This window comes from Phragmites australis, chromosome 11, assembly GCF_958298935.1.
Source record: "Phragmites australis chromosome 11, lpPhrAust1.1, whole genome shotgun sequence".
Classification (NCBI taxonomy): Eukaryota; Viridiplantae; Streptophyta; class Magnoliopsida; order Poales; family Poaceae; genus Phragmites; species Phragmites australis.
This window is the reverse complement of record NC_084931.1, coordinates 32,341,561-32,361,597: the sequence shown is the minus strand read 5'-3', so window position 1 is coordinate 32,361,597 and position 20,037 is coordinate 32,341,561. Positions and strand designations below refer to the sequence as shown.

Below are 20,037 nucleotides of genomic sequence, written 5' to 3'. Positions count from 1 at the left end.
ACCTTCTTGCTGCTGAGGAGCCAGTGACTTTCGGCGAGGCTGAATGTCACCAGGAATGGAGGCAGGCGATGCTCGAAGAGATGGCCTCGATTGAAGACAACAAGACATGGCAGCTCGTGGATCTGCCACCCGGACACCGGCCGATTGGTCTAAAATGGGTGTTCAAAATTAAGAAGGATGCTGGGGGCCGGGTGACGAAGCACAAGGCACGCCTTGTGGCGAAAGGGTACGTGCAGCAGGCCGGTGTAGACTTCGACGAGGTCTTCGCTCCCGTCGCGCGACTGGAGTCCGTGCGCATGCTGTTTGCGCAGGCGGCACAAGCGGGGTGGGCAATACATCACATGGATGTCAAATCCGCCTTCCTCAACGGTGAGCTCACCGAGGAAGTCTATGTGTCTCAACCTCCAGGATTCGTGGTGGAAGGCCATGAACAGCAAGTTCTCAGGCTCGACAAGGCGTTGTACGGACTGAGGCAGGCGCCCCGCGCCTGGAACACCAAACTCGACGCCAGCTTGCTCTCGCTCGGGTTCAGGCGCAGCGACTGCGAGCACGCGGTCTATAGGAGAGGAACTGGCGCATCCCGGCTGCTCGTGGGGGTATATGTGGACGATTTGGTGATCACAGGCAATGTGGAGACGGAGATCGGAAGGTTCAAGGCGGAGATGAAGTCCCTGTTCAAGATGAGTGACCTCGGACTCTTGTGTTTTTACTTGGGGATCGAGGTCGAACAGATGGCGGGCGGGATCAATTTGACGCAGACGGCATACGCTCGCCGCATCCTGGAGCGCGCCGGGATGCAGGACTGTAACCCCTGCGCCACGCCGATGGAGCCACGCCTCAAACTCAGCAAGACGAGTACTGCAGCGCCGGTGGATGCCACACACTACCGAGGAATCGTCGGGTGCTTGCGCTATCTGTTGCACACGCGGCCGGACTTGGCGTTCCCGGTTGGTTACGTCAGCCGCTTCATGGAGGCTCCTACCGTCGAGCATGAGGCAGCAGTGAAACGCATCCTACGCTATGTCGCGGGGACGACAAGGTATGGATGCTGCTATCAACGAGCTGAGCAGCCCGCCAAGCTGGTGGGGTTCTGCGACGCGGACATGGCTGGGGATGTCGACACGCGCAAGAGTACCAGCGGCGTCGTCTTCTTCCTCGGGCCGAATCCGGTGAGTTGGCAGTCCGTCAAACAGAAGGTGGTTGCACTCTCCTCATGTGAGGCGGAGTACATCGCGGCAACGACGGCTGCTTGCCAAGGCGTTTGGCTGACACAACTGTTGGAAGAGATTCATCAGGAGAAGCCGGACGCATTCAAGCTCTGCATCGACAATAAATCAGCGATAGCCCTCAGCAAGAATCCGGTGTTCCACGAACGAAGCAAGCACATCGCCACGCGATATCATTATATTCGCGAATGTGTGGCGGACGGGAAGGTTCAAGTGGAGTTCGTCGGCACTAGAGGGCAAGTCGCGGACATCCTAACCAAGGCGCTTGGGCGTGTTCAGTTTCAAGAGCTCCGAGCTCAAATTGGTGTCGCCGAGGTTGGATCAAAGTGGCAAGCTTAGGGGGAGTTTGTTAGCAAAGCTTTCAGATAAGCTTGTCACTGGTTTCAGCACTTTATTTGTTTTCCTATTCGCTAGGCTTGGTTGTTAAGCTGAGCGAGTCTTTAGGATCTGAGTCGTGCGGGTTCACGGCGAGATCGCGTAGTGTAGCGAGTCGTGCGCTGGTGATCCGATCGTGTGGGATGGCACACGGCGCATTGGATTTCTGGCGCGCATGGCGGGGTCACAACGGCCACGAAGTCTTTCGTTTTCAATAAAAGGAAGAACAGAGCACAGAATAGCTGTGTGAAAGTTTAATGCAGCAAAACCCCTAGTTCTACTTGCCTCTCGCGTGTTCACAGTTAGCCAGAACCTTTGTGAGTTAGTGTTCTAAGATTACAATCGTGACTGCCGCTGCACGGGCTCTGCCTCTCCGCTCGTTTCATTTGCCGGCAGCGCGCGGAGCAAGGTTTGGGAAAGGATAGCCTGTTTTTCACCTGATAAAGGGACTGTCATGGTCAAATCGAGCATCCAAAACCATATGAAGTGATTCGTTGGCACCGGCATTCATCTTATCCGAGATTTTATTTGTTGAGCTGGTGCCATTCGTTGGCACTTGGCATTCATCTTATCCGAGATTTTATTTGTTGAGCTGGTGCCATTCGTTGTCAGGTTGCAATTAGAAACATCCTCCACTGAGAATGAAGAACTTATCAAGGATGTTTTGACCGAGCTCCTCAAAGAAAACAACATTTGCAATCTGCATACACTGCAGTGCAACTCTACTGTTCTTGTGGACTATTCTGCTCCCTCTCTTTTGCAGTGATCAGTGAGTGAGACGGTGAATGAATACGGAGTAGTACTATCTTACCAGGAGCGAGCAGGCACGCAGCAAGTAAGACCCTGTTTGTTTCAGCTGTAGATTGTGAAAAGCAGCTTATAGATTGTGGATTGTAAGAAGCTGGATTGTAAAATCTGGATTGTAAAAAGCTGGATTGTAGATTGTTAGAATCTGGTGGAAGGCAGATTGCTGGATTGTTACAATCTGTGTGTTGGATTGTAACAATCCAGCTTTTTCAACCAGCTGTTTGTTTCAGCTTTTGGATTGTGATCAGAATCCAGCTTTTACAATCCAGCCGTTTGTTTCAGCTTTTGGATTTTGATCACAATTCAGCTTTTATAATCTGAAATAAACAGGGCCTAAATGCGGTGCTCTCGAGCACACCTGGCATGATGGCCGGCGAGATGAACGGTGATGATGCACGCATGGAAGGGGAGCAGACAGCATGCTAGTAATGGTAACTACTCCTAGCGGAGCAGTAATACTGCTGCCACTACATGTAGTGGTCTCGAGGGTTGCTCCTGCAGGTGACCTGGCAGCCGCTGCCGCTGCCGCTGCCGTCTGCCGGTTGCATGCATGCCTGCGCAGGCATTGTCGCGCCAAAGACGCCAGCGCAGCGGCAGCGGCAGCGCCATCAATGCTGATCCACCGATGCGTCTCTGCTCTGAATCTTGTGTACCACCTGTGTTCCATGATGACCTTTGCAGTGGGTTTAGTAGTTGGATGAACATTATCATCGCAACGAGCCAACGACTAAGAGCCGCACGCCCGCACGTAGCAATGATGATTCGTCTAAAAAGTTCGGTTCTAGAGTTCCACAATGGCACAGTTGAGGAAACGCCTGAGCCGGATGGAGCGTTCCGCGATGTGAAAGCAGAGAATTCGAGCCCGCAGCAGGGCGTCAACTCCTAAGACGACGCGCGGAAAACGGGCTTAAATCGCCACGAAACCCGGGCCTAAAACGGGCAGGCGGCCGGCATGCTTGCCGCTGCCGTGCCGTGCGCATCTTCCCTGCGCGCCCCGACTAGCTCGCGCCTGCCCCGGCCCCGGCAGGAAAGCAGGTACTCGAGCGCGACGCGAAACAGGAACGAGATGGCACGGCAGGAGACAGCGCATTGCCCTCGCCACTAGGCCCGCGACGTCGACGTGTGTGCCGTACAGCGCGCCCGTGTCGACGCTTTGCTGCCCTGCCCCTGCCGCTCTGCGCCCCAACGCCGTGGCCGCCACCGCCCTCCGCGCCATTAGTGTATCTCCGTTCCTATTCCGCCAACGTCAGGATTCTATCTTCAAACATTTTCTGTCCATTTTATTCTCTTCCATTTTAAAGAAATTTGTAAAATAAAAAAAGAGAATCTTAAAATAAAAAATAATAATTTTAAAATTCCTTCGTAAATAAAATCATTCGAACACTAAAAAAACCAAAATACTTTTGAGAAAAAACTAAAATTATGTAGAGAAACTGTTAAATATGATCTGAATTAATCCGCTTCGTTTCCAGTACGACGCACCCACCACGATCACGAACCGAAGAGTATTGCAGACAGCGACAGCACCGAGGAACAACATGGGAGAGGTTTTGTTAGGACGAGCATGTGGGACCTGCCTTTCACGGGCCCACTGCCAGTATGCCGGCTAGGCTGGCAGCGAGAGTGGCGCGGCAGTTGTCTGGAATATACTAAAATCGTAAAGGGAATCCTCGCCAAGATCCTGTCGCTGCCAAAAGAAACATTTTAGGACATTTTACTAGTCCGTTCTCGATGTAATAACCGCCGGCCGGCAGTGTGTGCTCTGCTTTTTGTCATAGCCGAGGATGAAACTTCACCCTTTGCAGTTCCAACTTTTGTCAAGCACGCCGCCTTTTTGTTTTCCACAGGTCCCTAATCGTACTTCACCTACTGATAGTTATTTATTTATGTAAATATCAGATTTTAACTATTACTGTTATATTGTTTAATAAACTAATATTACTATTTTTTTTAGAAAATATCACTCTAGCTATACCACATCTCTCATGGCTTACGGCGTTTAGATCCCCGTTGACACCCCAGCCAGCCAGTCGCATCGCCGCTCACAATGTCGAAATGGGTTAGCCGTGCACCGGGGCGGGAAACATTTCAAGCAGCGAAAGCACATAACATAGCCTTGGCATTAGGGATATAATAGGTGCCTAATAGATAGTTTTAAATTAATATTTAGTTTATTTTTTTCAATAACTTAATTGAGTCGGAAAGATTCTTTAGTTTATTTTTTAAAAGTTTTGGATCAACATAACAACCTAGAAAATACTACTTACAAAACTTATGCTACTCGGCATGCTTTCACGTGTTAAAAAGATCCTTCTTCCTAATTTTCCCAAACAACGGTCATTGACTGCAACTGAGCTAAACCTGTTGCTTTTGACTGTCTAGGGGCACGCATTGATCGCACTTGGCACTTGAAGTCACCATCAAAATTGTGATTCTGAGTTCATCTTTAGTAAATATTTTAAAAATCCATCTTCTATAATATTATTATAACATCTTTTAATACTATTACAATATCTTCTTTTTTTTATCTCTAACTGTTACTTTATTTACCACCTTTTATTAATTAAAAGGGAGAATACCTCAAATTTAAGATATACTCCCTCCATTCAGAAATAGTAGATGTATTTTTTTCTCGGTCTTCGAAGTTGAATTTTAACTAATATTTTCTCGTAAAATATATCATCTATAGCTACAAAACCTATGTAGTATGAAGTCATTTTGAATTATGAACCTGATTGTATAACTTTTATATACTTAGATATTTTTATAATTTGATTAAATATTAGTTAAAATATATAAAATTTAACTTTTAAAAAATATGTCTACTGTTTCTAAAAGGAGAGTCTCTTTTATCCGTGTAGTACTAGTAAACTGGAGCTGCCGGAGATGCTTGCGATCGGCAAAAAGATAACAGTGATGTGAGCGTAGTGCTTTGAGGACCCCTGCTAGAGCTGCCCTACTTGCCAATAGCCCAATAGAGCAGGGGTCAAACGGTCGTTACAGCAGGTGGTGGTGCACACGTATTCGCATCCCCATCCATCCTACCCGGCTGCCCCTCATGCCCGAAATCACTACGCGCACGCGGGAAACCACACGGCCCGAAAAGCGGGGAACAGAATAGAAAGCGCTCGCTCTCGGCCGGTCGGCCACTTCTCGCTGTCAGACGCCCAGCCCTCTTCTTTAACGAGGCACCTCCTCCTCTCCAAACGAACGAACAAAAAGAGTCCGGCCCTCTCTTCTCCTCGTTGCCATCTCTCAGCTCGATCTCTCGCCGCCCCCGCCTCCGGTTGCAGTTCCGATGACGCCGCCCCTCGAGGCGCGCGATTACATCGGCCTCGGCGCCGCCGCCGCCTCCTCGTCCTGCTCGTCGTCGTCCTCCTCCTCCGGCGAGGCGGCGGGGCCGCACCTCGCGCTCCGGCTCGGGCTCCCGGGGTCGGACTCCCCCGGCCGCCGCGCGGACGCGGAGCACGTCGACGCCGCGCTCACCCTCGGCCCCGCGCCTGCGCCTCCCAGGGGCGGCGCCAAGCGCGGGTTCGCCGACTCCGTCGACCGATCCGCGAAACGGGATGCTGCTACTGACGACGATGCTGGGGGCGTGAGGGGGGAGGAGAAGGGGATGGCGGAAGCCGCTGCCGGAGCTCCGCGGGATGCCAAGTAAGTGGGTGCTGCTGCAGTTAATCCATTTCGATTTTTGAGTTAGGGTGATTCGATTTTAGACAGCTACTAGCTCGTCATATAGGTCAAGTCGGGTCTTTTTGCTGTCGGAGGATTTGTAGATCGGTATGTGATGATGGTTCATTGAGATTGTAACAACAGTACCGGTGATGCTTGATTGCGGCTGGCAAGTGCCAACAGACATAGAATTAGTAAAGCAATTTTTTTAAAACCTAAGCACACAGTGACACAGAAGAGCAAAATTCCTGCTAAAATCACCACTTATAAACGGATGTTCCAAGTTCTAAGTATCGACTGCTTGCTGCTTCTCTTTATTTTACACGTGTGACGTGTGCTGGTATTGTCACAGAAGCTTTAAGTAGTTTGAGATAGAATCAGCTCGAGTCCAGGTCATGTAGGCTTGTTAAAAAAGAACTCTTTCATGATGTTTGGTATGGTGTGGACTTATAGTTGGGAGTGTTATGTTCTAGGGCGCAAGTTGTTGGATGGCCGCCTGTTCGGAGCTACCGGAAGAATATGTTGGCTGCGAGTGCCACAAAGACCAAGGGAGAAGATGAAGGTCGAAATGAGGCAGGATGTTGCTATGTTAAGGTCAGCATGGATGGAGCACCATACCTTAGGAAGGTGGACCTCAAGACTTATTCGAGCTACGAGGATCTGTCACTTGGTCTTGAGAAGATGTTCAGTTGCTTCATCACTGGTGAGTGCTGCTGTTTTCTGTTAGTTATTCTGTGACAATTTTCAATATGTGGTTTTAAAGTGCCTATTATATCGATGCAATTACTTGATATTTCACCAGTACATGTAGAGTTAGGAGGACAACTAATATGTATTTACAAGAGCTAGGTAGAATGTCCTTTTTCAAAGGAAAAGAGTGACTAGTAGTTTGCAATAGCTGAATAGTGGGCTCTATTCTATTTTGACCTGTCAATGATCAACATGTGCATCATCAAATAAATATCGACCAGGATTGTGTGCATCATGAAAAGTAAAAGGAAATTAAGCGAAGTTGCCAATAATGTTCTCCTCCTACACAGTATAGCAAACAAAAGGAAAGCGGCAGTAAAGATCATTATCAATTCCTCTAGGGATGGGAGCAAAAGGAAACATTTCATATTACACATGTTTTAGAATTGACTGGACTGTTTCTGTGAACTTAAACAGTATTTAACATTGTGTCAATAAAATTAGCATCTGTGTCTACATACATGAAACGTCTCTAGCCCTACTTAGAACCAAGATTTCTATTGCTCTGTACAATATAGATTTATCTAAAAGAAACACATATGTTTAAACATGAGGCATTACAGGTAAAAGTAGTCCGTGCAAGCCATCAAGAAGAAAGATGCTTACTGATGGTTCTAGGGCTGATGCCCTTCAGGACCAAGAATATGTCCTTACTTATGAAGACAAAGAGGCTGACTGGATGCTCGTTGGTGATCTGCCATGGGAGTGAGTTTCAAACTTTGTGTGGTTTGAGATATCCATTCAGCTTTGTTGTCCAAACTATAATATTCATTTTCTTTTTAAGCAACTGTAGTTAGGACTTAAGACTCCGAGATCCTTAAAGCAATGGAAGTCAATATAACTTTGCTACAGCAGTCTAGACTAGTCCTCCAATTAGTTGATGTATCCAAGATGAGTTTTGGTGGCTACTAAAAAGGTGATAAAAATATTTAGTGAAGACCATGTAATTTGATCAAATGTTTAGATTCACTCGTTTGCAAAGTGGTCTATTCTATTTGAGTTTACTAACTTCTCTGCAAAGTTCAATTTTGCACTTCTTTTGGATCATAGAGATTATATTTGGATAATGTGTGATTTTCTCATATCACCTTTGTAAGAGAAAAATACATGCACTATACAACTATCGATTTTCCTAAAGATGTACAACTGTACGTCTTCCGTGAAAAATGTCTCCTGAAAATTTCATTTGTCAGCTTGAAGAGACTAATTTACTGTTTTTCAGTTCATTTCCTTTTTTCGATGCACACTTTGTTCGCAAATCCTGAGTCCTGACCTATGAATTGTTTGTGTTTTCCTTTTCCTTTGCATTGCTTCAGTAGCTATACATCTACATGTTATTTCTGAAGATTACTATATTTATGTATGCTTACTGTCTTTGCTCCATTTTGCAGCTTGTTTACCACTAGTTGTCGGAAACTGAGAATCATGAGAGGTTCTGACGCTGCTGGCATGGGTACGTATCTACACTAGCATCTATTCTGCTTTTCCATCTTTGACTGTTAAAGGCTTTGTTAGACAAATTAAATCTTACTCATAATCTAATATATCCTTTTTTGCTATGATTTTGTTTATCTTGGATTTCGTTTTATGTTAGATGCTGATCACTATCACCTGTCCTTGTGGTAACTTCAAATAAACTAAACTATGCATTTGAATATGGTCTTGTTCGGTAAACTAAACTATGCATTTGAATATAGCTTGAGTATTAATGTTAAGACACGTTTTTTTTTAAAAATGTGTTAAGACTTATGCACGTGGGAAAAGTCTGGGTGATCAGACTTGCAATCTGACCTCGTTGATCTTTGGAAAAATGTGGTGCACTGAAACTACCGGTCCTTTGCCATGCGATACATCAAATTCCAGCACGAACTGTTCATTTGACTGGGTAGAACATAAATCTCTGGCTAGACTGAACTACAGTATACGATACTATTATTGTAGTTGTCATCTATGACTTGGCTAGAGTGAACTACAGTGTACGATACTATTATTGTAGTTGTCATCTATGACTTGGCTGAGGTTGAACTAGTCCTTATTGTGAGAAAAATGCTACTCGTGACATATGAGACCAACTCAGGGTATACTAGAACGAAGTATCTTGAAACATTTTTAGAAAAATTTAAGGTATCTTGGATCGTCATCCTCCGTTAATATCTGACATTAGTGAACATTTGGTGCTCTTTCGTTTGACTGTAATTAGCAGTTAACATATGCATCAGCTTCATTACGATTTGTTGATTTCTTCTGAAGTATATCCAATCTCCGTGCAGCTCCAAGATCACTAGAACAGACAGGCCGGAACAAATAGAACCACAAAATAAGTGTCCTGGCTGACTTCACTACATCAGAACCACGAAAGAACAGACTGAGAATAATTATGAGATGGTGCTGAAGGGTGCGATGGTTAATCTAAGTGCTTCTGTTAAATTTTCTTACATGTGCAGTGAGATCTGTGGCCTACTGTAAGACGCCCATTTTGCCCATGAGGTTGTCATGTGTCATTGTAGATTGTCGCTTTTATCTGTGAAAGATCGAACCCGGTAGTCTACCGCTTCCTCTATGATACTTTCATCAGTTTGCTTATATATTCAGAAGTCTGTACTTCATATTGTAGAAGTTTTTTTTTAAAAATGTCCATTTTGTCACATAAGAATTCTTGACGTGTCGTATCTGGAAGTCAAGCTAATTATTCAGCCCGAAAAACTCAACTCTGATATCTTACCTGATAATAGATTGAGATGTTACATTCATCTGCACTTCTATGGTGGATTTGGAGTTACAATGACCCCGCCATATTGTTGTTTATCTGATAATAGATTTGAGATGTTACATTCATCTGCACTTCTATGCTGGATATGGGGTTCCAATGACCCTGCCATATTGTTGTTTTTTTCAATTTTTGAAGGCGGCTATTCTTCTCCGTTTTCAGCTGAACTCGAACTATCCTTTTGGTGCTTCAAGGCCGTTTCCCCCACGTCTACACTTCTGAAGTTACAAATTTTTGTTACGGCCGTATGGCCCCGGCTTAGGGCACGGCCAATGAAGACCAAACTTGAGCTGAATGTAGTTGCGAACTTCAGCAGAACACACCAACCGTGGTGATCTTCTGAAAGATAGATATGAGCCATGTTGTTCGGAATCGGAAGCGTGTACTGTCTGAGGATAGGTTGTTTGGGTTGACGGATTAGACCGTGAGAAATTTTATGGTGCTCTCAAAGTAATTTGGTTCATCTATTTTTTAATTGGATAGTTTAAGTCGGTTAGAATACTATTTATTATTTAGAGGTAATATATTGGAAAAGTATAGATATTTTTAGGAAGAAATGGCATGTAAGTAACAACAAGTAACTTGAAGCCGTTGTGAACATCACCTTCTCTTAACGCTGAACTGGCACTCGTAGAAAGCCGACATGTTGCTTTGCATGTGCAGCGCCATGGCCTGGTGGTTGGCTCCCACTGTATTCTCCACGCCGATACCACGCATAAAGAACTCGTTCCAGATTGCCTCCATGGCCGTAGTGTCCTTGGTCGTGATGTTGAGCATGAAGCTCTTGTTGCCCGTGATGATTGTCGGTGGCATCGTCATCGATCATCATCAGGTTTGTCACGTCCCGGGCCATCAACATGTACTCCTTGCATGTGCCGACCAAAGATGGCCAAATGGGCCAATCGGGCCGGCCCGGCACGGGCCCATCTCGGCACGGCCCGATTGGCCCATTTACTGTTACGGGCCGTGCCGTACCGGCCCGCGTGCCGAGCCGTCGGCCCACGGCACGGCCCAACTGTCACTGTGCCGTGCCGGGCCGGCCCACGGCACGGTCGGCACGATGGGCCCGGCCGGCACGATGGGCCCGTTCGGCACGGTGGAGGCACGATAGGCCCGTTTGGCACGACGGGCCCGATCGGCACGGTGGAGGCACGACGGGCCAGGTCGGCACGGGAAGGCACGACGGGCCCGGCCGGCACGGGAAGGCACGACGGGCCCGGCCGGCACGGTGGAGGCACGTTGGGCCCGTCAGCACTCAAAAAAATAGAAAAAAATCAAAAATAATAGCTAAAAAAATCCAAAAAACAATAAAAAATATGGAAAATAAATACATAACATCTTTATTGATTGGTTGCCTCGTTAAAAACCTTTCTACTAGAAGGAAAAAAGAGTACAACCAATGATTATGCTCCGAAAATTACATGGTTTCATTAGAAACCCCAGAATTTTGCTTGCAATTTTTCATATGCTTCCTCAAGTGTCCCGTTCCATGTGAAGATCTGGCACCTATTTCTATACTGCATATATTACACTTAGCAAATCTTACCTGTTCCCCGTTAATTTCTTTGAAGACCTTTTCAAAATGTTGCCACACTTGGGACCATGCACCTGAGTTCTCGGCGCCTTGATCCATGAATTGAAATATGGAATTAGTTTCTTGATGTGAAGTGAATACTGGATACTTGGCTAGCAAATAGGAAAAGAGAGATGGGTGGGCAGGGTGGAGTTTGAGATGGAGTAGATGTTATTTATAGGGATGAGAGGAGAGGTAGGTGGGGGTGGGGCCGCGGGGGGTATTTTAAAAAAATAAACAAAAAACATGAATAAAAAAACTTAGAAATAATAGGGGCACATGATTAATTCTAAAAATGAGCTTTATTGATAGGTTGCCTCATTAAAAACCTTTCTAGCAAAGGAAAAAAGAATACAACATAGCTCAGAAAATTTAAAATTACACGTTCTCATCAGCATCTAGATACAAATTTTGGAATGATTCTTCAAGCTCAGTATTTTCTGCAGTGTGTTGCATTCGTGCTTCAGCTTGTTCCTAATCCTTTACTATGGTGAGTATTTCAACCATCTCACTTGACAGATTTGTTCTTCTCTCTTCGATTATCCTTCCTGTAAGACTGAAGGTAGCCTCAGAAGAAACTGTAGATACATGAACCGTTAACAAATCTCGCGCTAACAGTGAAAGGACTGGATAATTCGTCTTGTGCTCATGCCACCATTGCAGTATGTTGAAGTTTTCTTGTTTGTGGCTGATAACGTCACTGTCGATGAAGGTAGTTAGCTCCCCTCCGGATGTTGGAATTCCGGTGCCCGTAGACGATCGTGACGAAGAGTCTGAACTTCTTGATGAAGAACCTGCACCAAATATTTTCCCCCACATTGTCGTCTTCTTACTTGTTGTGGGTGCTAGTGGAGGTCGTTGCAGGCGAACTCCGCCATACTTTGTTTCATATTTACTATAAACTTCGAATAACTTAGAACGAACATTAGTATAATAATTAGAATAATCATGGCCAAGAGCATCACCTAGAATTGCGAGAACTCTACAGAAAGCTGCAATTTTAGCTCTAGGATCTAAAATAAAGGCAAAAGCGTATAACAAAGGAATTTCTTTCCAATACTTTAAGAATTTAGATTTCATAGGAACTACACAATCTCTTAAAAGATTGTCATTTTCATAGTTGTTTAAATGAGTAGCAATTTCAACAATATTATGCACTACTAAACAAGATGTTGGATAATAAACTCCTGATAAACTCACAGTTGAATCATAAAAAAATTCAAGAAACTCCAGTATCCTTTCAGCAACATACCAATGCGCTTCCGTGAGTAAAGTTTGACCCCCATGCTGATGGTAATGTGTATGAATAAACACACCAAATGTGCTCTTATATGGTATAATATTTTTAAGCATCAAGAAAGTAGAGTTCCATCTCACCGGCATGTCCAGAGCAAACTTACGTGGACGCACACCCATTGCAACACAATACTGTTTATATGCTGCAATTCGTTGGTTAGAAGAGTTCACAAAAGATATTGCAGTACGAAAATCTTCTAAGTATCGCGATAACCTCTTCAAACCGGATTTTACTATAAGATTGATAATATGACAAGCACAACGTTGATGTAACAAGAAAGATTCAGCATAAGTACTAAACAACGGAGTAAGAATATCCATTGCTCTAGAATTTGCACCGGCATTATCTAAAGTGATAGAAAATATTTTATTCGTGAGGCCAAAGTCTGCAACTACTTGAGATATTTTTTCAGCAATATTTTCACCGGTATGCGCGTTGTCAATCAAGCGAAAACCTATTATTCTCTTTTCTAATTCCCAATCATTATTAACAAAATGAGCAACCACACTAAGATAATCCTCTCTAGCCCTACCTGCCCATATGTCCGAGGTCAAAGCAACTGAAAATGTACATGTTTGCAACATTTCTTTAAGTTTGCTACGACACGTATTGTAGTATTTTACCATATCCCTACTAGTTGTCTGTCTAGAAACATGCGTGAACCTAGGATTATGAGCTTGCTTAATGTAATCTTCAAATGCAGCAGACTCACCGATATTGAGTGGTAGATCCGCTCTTGCAATGAAGCGACATAGCTCTTTTCGAGCATTGGCAGAGTCATACTCCCAATGATGAACAGAGCCGTCGGGGTTGTACTGCAACACCGTCTGCTTCATGGCTGCTCCACTCTTTCGCTTGCAACTTATGGCGTGCCTCTTCAAGTGCCCCGTTCCACCCGAGGGCTTTGCAGATAATTCATTTTTACAAATATAACACTTAGCATACCTAACACTTACCCCATCTTTCTCTTTGTAGATCCTTTCAAAGTCTTGCCAAACTTCGGAAGTACCGACTCTTGATCTTTTAGACCCGCTGCTTGCTAATGTGTGCGCACTTGTAGAGCCTGACGATGGCACTCTTGCTGCATCACCTGGATCTGGATGTGAACCAACCGGAGGTTCACCGTCGGGTCCATCATCACCTGCAGCACTAGTATCAAAGGGGCCGTAGTCCCCTGTGAGTCCTTGGAGAAAAAAATCATGATCTATGGATGTATCATGATCACCGGCATTCATGATCAATGTCGAATGACACTACAAAAATTGCAAATATTCAGAGTTAGAAATAATCAAATAATAAAATAAGACTCAACAACGATGCAAAAAAATCACCAAGATTTCTTCAACTTCAAGATAGCAAATCAGCAGGATGACGATTTTGGAATTGCTCGGATTTTTTTGCAACAATTCAAACTAGTTTTGCCAAATTATCGCTAATTCTCACGAACTTTGAGACAAGAATGAGAGGAGGAAACAAGAGAGAAAATGGTGTTGCTGGTGTGGAATGGAAGGGCAAGGTGCTCCTCTATTTATAGGTGAAAAATGGTGATTTTTGCAATTTTTTTCAAATTTTTTGGAGCTCAAACGGTCACAAAACGGCTATAAAATACAAAAATATCGGGTTAACGGGTTAAACGGGCCGTTCCCGGCCCGTTTAACCAGTTAACCCGCGTGCCCCCGCCGGCCCATCGTGCCCCACGTGCTGGCCGGGCCGTGCCCCCCGCGGTGGGCCGCCGCGTGCCGAGTCGGCACGGTGGGCCGTGCCGTGCCGGGCCGGCCGTGCCGTGATGGGCCGCCGCGTGCCGTGCCGGCCCGGCCCGGCCGTGCCTCCTGGGCCAGCCGTGCCTGAGCCGGGCCGTGCCGTGCCCGTGCCGGCCCGACTCGGCCGGGCCGTGCCGTGCCGGCCCGCCGTGCCGCGCTCGGCCCAGGCACGGCTCGTGGCCTCGTGCCGTGCCGGCCCGGCCCATCTCGGCTCGGGCCGGGCCGTGCCTGGGCCGTGCCTACAGTTCCGTGCCTCGGGCCGGCCCAGTAAGCACGGCCCATTTGGCCATCTTTAGTGCCGACCTTGACGTACATCATGTATGTGGCGGTGATCTTGAGTGGCACCATGGCCCAGCGCCTCGTTCATGATCTTGAAGTCGCCGCTTGAAAGTGCATCTAGGTCTCCTAAGTGGGTTTTGAAAAGTTAATTATAAATGATTAAGGGACTAATGAGTTTAATGAGAATATGAATATGTATTAGTTCTATTAAAGATGTTAAAAGGTGTTGGCGTCCCTCAAAAGAAAAGGAGAAGCGGCATGTTGCCACTTAATAGATTTCAATTCGTTTTATCTTTGAATTTGAGTATAGATATGTCGTACTATAAAGAGGGATGCGTTTAGATTGTCTTAAAGATGTCTCAGTGCTTAAAATACCCATATAAACCAAAGGTTTTAAGTCTTTGTCTCTACCCGGATGTTCTGGTCTGACCCAGATACTCTAGGTTACCGGAATCTCCGAGTTTAGTTCCGGCAAGGGTGTCTAGTATTGGTTTTTAAGCCAACCCGAATGTTTTGGGTTGACTCGAATGTTTCGAGTTGCTAGAGTCTCCGGATTTTGCTCTGAGCAGGGGTGCTCAGTTAAGGTCTAAATATTTTTCTGGAGATTCCGGGTTAACCCGGATGTTTCAGGTTCTAGTGTTTCATCTAGACCCTCTGAGTAGAGTTTCGGCCAGGAGTTCTCGGTTACGCGTTCAAGTGCCAATCCGAAGGTTCTAGGTTAAACTCGGAGTATCTAGGTTAGGCCAGAAAAACCTGTAATAGCTAGTTTTGGGGGAAAGGGTATAAATACCCCTTCACTCCCATCCTTCCTTTAGTTATTGAACTACTCTGAGACAAAAGCATTTATAGCCCTTCAATAGTTCTCACCACTTCTCTAGTGCTTTAATTCTTACAAAAGTATTTGAGAGTTGAGCGTGAGAGCAAGAGATTGAGTGCAAGTGAGCCAAAATCAAATCTTGAGCACTTGAGTTCATCATCAAGCCGTTGATTCACGTTCGTTACTCTTAGAGCTTGGAGCACCTAGATGGTAAGGCGTCACCAGAAGAGCACCTAAAGCTTGTGGAGTACCCCGAAAAGTTTGTGAAGGTCATCCTCGTCTCTACAAGTGAAGAGGAATACTTGAGTAAACACAAGCTCGATCTTTGTGGTAACTTGGTGAGGAATAGGGTTAAAAGAGACCTGGCTCTTTGTAAGCACCTCAACGGAGACGTAGGATCGTTGGATCCAAACTTCGGGAAACAAATTTATGTCTCCTTTGCTTTCATGAGTTCATACTTGTTATAGTTGGTATTTTGGGCGATTTGCCCCGATCTTACGTGTTTGTGAGTTTGCGGTTGCAGGTATTTGGTAAAAAAAGCCTCTAGAAAATCTTTGGAACTCGTGGTAACATTTAGAACCAACTAGACTTGTATAGGTGTTCATAGTTTTCAATTTTGTGTTCCAGCTGGACTATCCGGGTTGAGCTCGGAACTTTGAGAACCCGGAAGTTCCAGATTGAACCTGGAGTATCCGGATTGAACCTGGAGTATCCGGATTCTATTAATCTACTGCGAAGTTTTATTTTTCAGGAAATGCCTATTCAACCGCTTCTAGACGACATTAGTATATTCACCACTGTTGTCGTGTGAGGGATCAGTGATATCCTAAGGGGGGAAGGGTAATTAGGACACTTAAAAACTAACTTGGTCCAAAACTTCATATGACAAACTTATATCAATTTCGATCTAAATATAATCTAGATTTATCTAGTGTGTCTACTCTACCGCTCAAAAGGTTTAAAACCAATAACCAACCCTAGCAAACTACTCTAGCACAAAGGTAGATTGCAAGAATGTAAATGCGGAAACGTAAAGATCGTAAAGAGAGTAAACTTGGCACAAGGAATTTTTATCCCATGATATTGATGACGTAAACGACACCCCTAGTCCACGTTGAAGCTCCACCAAGGATATGCTCCCGATCGGCACCCGGTTATGACCCTTGAGCCACCAAGATAAGGCATCAAGCCGAATGAGCCGCCAAGCCACCAAAATAAGGCCTCATCACTAATCTCTCTTCCGGTCGCTTGCCGCCATGATCAATTTGGAGCTTGAGTTACCAAGACAAGGGTCTCCGTGTCTCCGTACACGTATCTTATCGTCGATCCACACCAAGTCGGAGGGTCAACAAGCTTGCCAGCGAGTCACCAAGACTTCAATATGCCGGTGTACCTCTTAATACAAGATAGGATCACTCCTTGATCCACTTGATATTCTTCTCCACTTGAGATATAAGCTTGGCGATTTCGAAATCTATCTCTTCATCGCTCAAGGTGCTTTGATCATCTTGTCACTCTCTTTATCTTAATTTTTATCATCTTCGCTTGAGCTTAACTCTTGCTCTTACCTCCTCATTTTTGCCTTCATGTGTGGGGATGATGCTTGCTTGCTTGTGAGAGCAAGATTTTTGGTGTCGGATGAGTAAGAGGCTTCCACCCCCATGTTCATGGTCATCTTATGGGTGGTGATCTTGTCGAGCACTTGAATTGGAGTCATTCTCTTAATGTCGTTGTTATCGTAGATGATGGAGACTATTAACTTGTACTTTGGAAGAATAGCTTGAAGTATTCTTCTCACCACTTGATCGTCGTCAATTTACGTTAAACCTAGCCCATTGATCTCATTGATAAGAATATTCAAACATGAGTACATGTTATTAGAATTTTCATGGGATAGTTGTTTGATACCATTGAGCTTAGTGACTAGCACATGATATTTTTTATTGCGCACATCATTTGTGCATTCATGTATTTCAATGAGACTAGTCTGAATATCATGTGCATTGGTGAGAGAATAAATATGATTAGATGCATCAATATTTAAAAGGATATTCTTCGCCAATGCATCTAATTGCTTCTTCTTGTTCGTGACACGTGATCCCATCCCTTCTTCGGTGACTCTCCAAACATTTAGACATTTGTCTTGCAAATAACATGTTATTAGAATTTTTCATCGGGGGATACTAGTGCCGGCGAAATGTGGAGCGCTGCGGATATCGATCCCAACCTTGGCTGTCACAACTCTAGGCAGTTAAACTTTGTCAAGAGCACGAGGCTTTGATACCAATTGCGAGGGATCAATGATATCCTAAGATGAGGGGGTGAATTAGGACACTTAAAAACTAACTGGTTCCAAAACTTCACATGATAAACTTATATCAATTTCTATCTAAATATGCTCTATATTTATCTAGTATGTCTACTCTACCACTCAAAAGGTTTTAAACCTATAGCTAATCCTAGCAAACTACTTAGGAAGGTAAATGCACAAAGATAGATTGCAAGAATGTAAATGCGGAAACGTAAAAATGGTAGAGAGGGCAAACTCAGCACAAAAGATTTTTATCCTATGGTATCGATGGCATAAACGTTATCCCTAATACACGTTAGAGCTCTACTAAGGATATGCTCCTGGTCAGCACTCGATCATGACTTTTGAGCCACCAATCCACCAAGACACAGTCTCATCACTAGTCTCTCTTCCGGTCACTTACCGCCGTAATCACTTCAGAGCTTGAGCCACCAAGGCAATGGCCTCTACGTCTCCATACACGTATCTTATCGCTGCTCCACACCAAGTCAGAGGGTCAAAAAGCTGGCCAGCGAGTCACTAAGACTCTAAAGTGCCGATGTACATCTTGATACAAGATAAGATCACTTTTTGATCCACTCTCTAAGCGGCTATCACCTAGCAACACTCTCTCTTGGCCTATACGCACTAATCACATACTAATCCTATGCTTAATCGCCTTGGATGAAAGCACTATGGTGACTTGGATGTCTTCTCAAGTATCTAATGGCTCTCTTGGACTCCACCACACTAAGACCTTATCAAATGATCGAGTTGGATGGGTATTTATAGCCTCAACCACATGGATTAGCCGCCGTCCAATGGTCAATTTTTTTTCTTAACATCGGATAGTCCGTTGTGTTGTTTCCTTTGGACACCGGACAATCTGGGAGTTGTCCTCACTCGTAGCTAGCCGTTTGACAGGTGGCACTAGCCGTTGGAGATACTCCGCAGGAACATTCGGTGAGTTAAGCTTCAATCTTCAATAGCTGACACATTCTCTGGTAGAAAAGCTCCGGTGATAATACTCCGGTGTATACAATACAAGTGTCGGACAATCCAATCAATTGATCTTCATTCTTCAGCATTTGGTAATATCTCTGCAAGAAATGGTCTAGTGCTTTATACCCTTTATCATCGGACTATCCCGTGCCTTCAAATCTTTCTGTCCTAAGGTAACTCTGCTGCATAAATATTCCGATGAGTTCAACATACAGAGTACCGGACTATTTAGTGAAGTCATCAACCTTCACTTTGACTCTAGACAAAATACTCCGGTGAGTTCAATCCCTGAACGTCGTACCATCTGGTATAGTCATTTTGTCTATAACTCATCCAATTCACTCAGTCTTGAATTCGGCTGCGGTGGCTTCTTCATAATTGCATTCATGAGATCTACTAAAACATGTATTTGACAAACATATTAATCTCATTGATATGTTATCATTAATTACTAAAATCACAATCATAATCTCATAGGCTATTTTTGTTATATGTCGACCACCACCGTCACGTTCGGCTTGAACTCAGGCGCACCGGGGGGAAGCCTGTAGCAGCCGGCGCTTGGCGTCCGACATCCACCCCGGCACACCGTCGTCCCCAAGCAGCCGCTGGCTGAAGCCAGGATGTTCTCCATGAGCTCCTGCGAGGTGTTTACTAGCGCCTTGCGCATCTTGTCCGCCGCGTCCGTCGTTGTGTTCTCGAACCTGTCCAGGCACGTCTCCGGCCTGGTACGTCAGCGCTACGGTCAGCCACGTCTTGGGGTCGTTCAGCACAGCTGACTCCCGCACGGTTTGCTCGATCCGGTCAGGAGGCTAGCGCTGCCGTTGATCTCAAGATCGGTGTTAAAAAAATATTTATAATTACAAAAACATCTAATTATATGAACGGTCTGATTAAATTCATACTATCTCTTATTTATAGATGGTATAAAACATAGTAAAAATGCACTAGACCAAATCCCTTCAAATTGGCAGAGAAAATAGTTTATTTTCCCAATCTATCAGAGATTAGAAGCATTCACCGACAAGGGGTTATGCTCGGCCTGGCGCTTGGCGAGATCTGGTCGGTATTCCAGCAACGTTGCGCTTACCAACTATCGCAACAACTTCAGATCACTACTGTGTCACGTACCATCACAGACCCCAGTCGCTGCCGCTGCCATTTCCCAACATATGCCTGTGCTACCATGGTAGGTCCGATCGGAGAACAAGTTCTAGGATTCGAAGCTAGCAAAACTGCGTGCTTGCCTGCAAGGCTGCAGCTGCAAGAGAACAAGCGTTAATCACATCGCAGCAATAGGAACAGTGCTGCCACACAACTGCAGCTCGACTGTAAAAGCTAAAAGCCGAGTTGGGATCCCCCTTGTGAAGTTCTCTGCAGCATCAACGTTGTCATGCGCAATTGCACGTCTGCTCGTGCGTA

The 20,037-nt window shown here is 45.1% G+C and overlaps 1 protein-coding gene across 2 annotated transcripts; it reads left to right on the top strand.

The window, feature by feature from the left end:
- Nucleotides 1-5,550: 5,550 nt before the first annotated feature.
- Nucleotides 5,551-9,586, top strand: LOC133885249 (auxin-responsive protein IAA19-like). 2 transcript variants are annotated; one of them, XM_062324932.1, is made up of 5 exons: nt 5,551-6,062; nt 6,554-6,783; nt 7,385-7,535; nt 8,222-8,283; nt 9,101-9,586. In XM_062324932.1, exons 1-5 carry the CDS (start codon nt 5,707-5,709, stop codon nt 9,136-9,138), a joined length of 837 nt encoding a protein of 278 aa, XP_062180916.1. In that variant the 5' UTR covers nt 5,551-5,706; the 3' UTR covers nt 9,139-9,586. The 2 variants fall into 2 exon arrangements, with proteins under 2 accessions (XP_062180916.1, XP_062180917.1); XM_062324933.1 differs by having other exon boundaries at nt 5,554-6,062; nt 7,394-7,535.
- The last annotated feature ends 10,451 nt before the right edge of the window (nt 9,587-20,037 follow it).

Coding starts and splice junctions, on each gene's coding strand:
- LOC133885249 (XM_062324932.1), top strand. CDS start 5,707: ATGACGCCGCCCCTCGAGGCGCGCGATTACATCGGCCTCGGCGCCGCC. Junction 6,063..6,553: donor GGAGCTCCGCGGGATGCCAA/GTAAGTGGGTGC, acceptor GTTATGTTCTAG/GGCGCAAGTTGTTGGATGGC. Junction 6,784..7,384: donor GTTCAGTTGCTTCATCACTG/GTGAGTGCTGCT, acceptor TTTAAACATGAG/GCATTACAGGTAAAAGTAGT.